At 52.8% G+C, this 3,568-nt stretch overlaps 1 protein-coding gene across 1 annotated transcript in view; it reads left to right on the forward strand.

Moving 5' to 3' along the window:
* LOC104529344 (transcription factor CP2) overlaps positions 1–2,574 on the forward strand; it is a gene marked incomplete at its 5' end in the record, with an annotated part of 6,425 nt that extends 3,851 nt beyond the window's left edge. Inside the window, 4 exons of the mRNA XM_010173630.1 lie at positions 205–311; positions 1,529–1,671; positions 2,345–2,396; positions 2,537–2,574. Coding sequence (XP_010171932.1) covers positions 205–311; positions 1,529–1,671; positions 2,345–2,396; positions 2,537–2,574 — 340 coding nt within the window. The remainder of the gene's footprint in view (positions 1–204; positions 312–1,528; positions 1,672–2,344; positions 2,397–2,536) is intronic.
* Positions 2,575–3,568: the final 994 nt, after the last annotated feature.

Below are 3,568 nucleotides of genomic sequence, written 5' to 3' on the forward strand. Positions count from 1 at the left end.
TGGATGAGGCTTTGAGCAACCTGGTCTAGTGGAAGGTGTCCCTGCTGCTGGCAGGGGGGTTGGGACTGGATGAGCTTGAAGGTCCCTTCCAACCCAAACCAGTCTGGGATTCCATGATTCTGAGGAGGGAAGAGCACTGGCAAAGTGTCAAAATCTGAGGTATCCTTGAGCAAATCCGATGACCTTCACTCCCTGCTCTCCTAGGATGGTGCGGCCCAGACTGACCATCTACGTGTGTCAGGAGTCCCAGCAGCTGAGGGACCTCCAGCAGAAACACGAGGATGGGGACACAGTATCCAGTACTTTTTTTGGTAAGAGGCTCAAAGTCCAGCTGGGGGCACGTGGGTTGGGGTTGCTGCTGACAGAGCGAGGGGGAAAATCACAGCCGAGGGGTTCAGCCAACAGAGACACGGTGGGGGCTGTTTCCAGCCCCACTGCTGCTGCCCACAGGCGCTCAGCACCAATTGTCTCCAATCTCCTCCTCCCCACATCACTGCCCTGTGGGTTTTTGGTGACCCCTCTCACAGCTGGGGTTGCTTGTGACCCCCAAAGAAAGTCTGTGGCTTTTTGTTTTCAGCTGTTGTGCCTTGTGTTGCCCGCTGGCCGCCTTCTCTCCTCGCTGCGAGGAGGCAGCGAGCTTGTCTGTGAGCTCACCTGTGACCTACTGCAGGTTCTGTACCCAAACTGAGGGGTTGCTCCTGCTCTCCTTTGGTCAGGACACCAAAAGATTGTGGTGAACCCCTTTTTTTTATTACTTACCCTGGTCCTCCCCAGCTGATTTTTCTCCTTGCCCACCACATCAGTGGCTGCAGAATCTGGCTGTCGGCATGTTGCCTGCTCTGAGCTGACAAACGATAGCTCCTGTGAGAATCCAGCATTGCCCAGACAACAATGAGTGACCTACATTTGTGGAGCAGCCAGGCGCCGGGTTATCCACCTCCGTGATTGGAGTGGCAAGTGCAAAATCAACCAGCTCGTCCTTTCCTTGCCCTGCTCCAGTTTGGATCCTCTCGCTTTCCCCCCTCCGAGGACCTGCTTCACAGGAGTGGGGGAACAGGGAGGGATCTGGGGAGGTGTTAGGGTGGTGTTTCCATCCTCCTGGGATTAAAAAACACCAGAAATGATACAAAATGCTGCTTGGCTGATGTTAGTTGAAATAGAGGCTTTTGGGGATGAGGAGTGTGTAAATAGAGCGAGCATCGCAGGACGTTGCCGATGGCCAAGTTACTGCGAAGCTGATGCTTGTGTAGCAAGAGCAGATGCCAGAGATCCTACACGTAGATGTAGCAGCTTGGGCTTGGAAAAATGAGAGCCACGTGAGTGGCAGCGGGTGTTTCACCTGCTTGAAAAGCACCGCTTGATAGCTGGGCTGTGCAGGGTCCCTTCGTGATGGGGCTGTGATGTTCCTGGGAAGAGCGCAGCCCGTTTGTGGTGGGTTAGCGTGCGTGGCGCTGGGCGAAGCGTCTCTGCATCCACAGACGTCGAAGCCACCCTTGGCATCTGGCTGTAACAGTTCCTCTCCTCCCAGTGTACCACGCTATTTATCTGGAGGAACTGACTGCGGTGGAACTGACGGAAAAGCTGGCACAGCTCTTCAGCATTTCTTCCCAACAGATCAGCCAGATTTACAAGCAAGGTCCGACGGGGATACACGTGCTGATCAGCGACGAGGTATCTGCCTCTGCTCCTTATTTCCAGCCTCTTGCACTGAGTTGCTTCAGCGGGTTCGTGTCTCATTGTGCTCTCAGCTCTGCTGTGGAGGTTACACAGGACCCCAGGGAACAAATCCCCTGGGCAGGTCTTTGGGAAGGGCTCTGCTCAGTCACCTCCACTTTTCCAAAGGGTTGGAGTGAATCCTTGAAGCCTGTAGAGCCAAGGACACGGTGCTTGGGGAAACTGCTCTGCTGCTGGGGGCACCTCACTTAAACCCGTGAGGTTTATCAGGCGTGAGCAGCTCTCCCTGAGCTAGTCCAGGCTGCAGGCACACCCCCCCTTCATGCTTGGGTTTCTTCTGGCTTCGCTGTAAAAACCAGGAGGGGAATTGCTGTGGGAGGACTGTGCTTTCAGACTTGCTTCCTGGAATCCGATGGATTCTCTCTCGGCTTGCTGGTTCAGACCTTCAGTTCTAGAGAGCTGAAGGAAGAAATAAATATTTATGGCTGGTGCCTTTCCTACCTCCCAGAGCACTAAGCTCCTGCCTGAGCACCTTCTAGCCCTTGCAGTACCTTAAATCTCTGCCCATCACCGGATGGCAGAACACAAAGCCTTCGCTTAGAGCTGCGAAGCGCTTGTGCTGTGTTTAAATCCAGCCTCGGACTAAGCTGGCTTTCCTGCCTTCTTTCAGATGATACAGAACTTCCAAGACGAATCCTGTTTCGTTCTGGACACCATGAAAGGTGCGTAAATTCCCGGGCTCCATCTTGTATTTCCCTTCCAGTATTTCCTGGGGAGCCCTTGTGTCAGATCTGCTCAACCCAGTGGATTCCTTTGCCGTTGCAGGTGGCTCACAAGCTTTCCTTTGTTTTTTTTTTTGCAGCTGAGACCAATGATAGCTACCACATCATCTTAAAATAGGAGGGGACAGGATGAGGAGCAGCTGCGATCCTCTCATTGCTCATGAAGACCCTTCACTTTCAGCACAAGGACACGAACAGAGATCTGGAAACTCCTGGGTACCCTCTGGAAAGACCTCGAGCTGTTGGTTCCTCGACTTGTCTCTCTTGCAGGGAACCTCCTTGCTCTGATGGCATCTAAACATTGATGGGTAACGTGCTGCTTCATCACCGGAGCTCTGAGGCTGAAGTTACCAGGTCGTGCTCTCGTCTAGCTCTCAGTAGAAATTTGCTGTTGGGACCTAAGACCTGCGTGAAGGCTTTTTTCTGTGGCAGGCGTGCTCTGCTTTTGAGAGACATCAGCTCCTGTGACACTCACAGACTGGCAAGAGAACATGAATTCAGCTCACCCAACGAAGCCAACTGGCCCTTGGGCACGTGCTGAGCTGTGCAGGTCTCAAATCCGCTACGGACTGTGCTGATGGAGTGGTGGGCTGGGGCTGGGAGGGATTTTCTTCAGAGATTTTATTAAGCTTTCATTTAATATTACCACGCATCTGTGAGACAAAGGTGGTGACTGGTTTTCTCCTCTCCACCCGCCCTGAAAATGGTGTTGGCTGTGCGTGTGCGGGAGCGGTTGCGGTGCCATCCTCCTTCCCCTGCGAGTGTAAGGTCGTCGGGAACTTTGTATACAGATTTACTTGTATAAAGCTGAAGCAAAACGTGGAGTGAAGCAGAAATGGATAAAGAAATAGCTGATGAGCTTGGTCTGTGGGATTCTTTTCTGCGTGTTTTTCAGAGAAAAAAAAAAGACTCGACTATCTCTGCTGAAAATTTTGAGCACTGTCTACGCGCTGCCTCGTTTTCTGCCCCTGCAGCCCTCTGCCCAGCCTCTGTAGCTGCCCCAGCATCGGTGTAGCTCTGCGTGCGCTAAAGAGGAGGTGGACAGCAGTTAGAGTGTTACTGAAAGCTGTTGGACTTGATGCACAAGCACAAATCCAGGCTGGGTGGAGAAT

This window comes from Antrostomus carolinensis, unplaced genomic scaffold (assembly GCF_000700745.2).
Source record: "Antrostomus carolinensis isolate BGI_N321 unplaced genomic scaffold, ASM70074v2 scaffold25308, whole genome shotgun sequence".
In the NCBI taxonomy this organism is placed as follows: domain Eukaryota; kingdom Metazoa; phylum Chordata; class Aves; order Caprimulgiformes; family Caprimulgidae; genus Antrostomus; species Antrostomus carolinensis.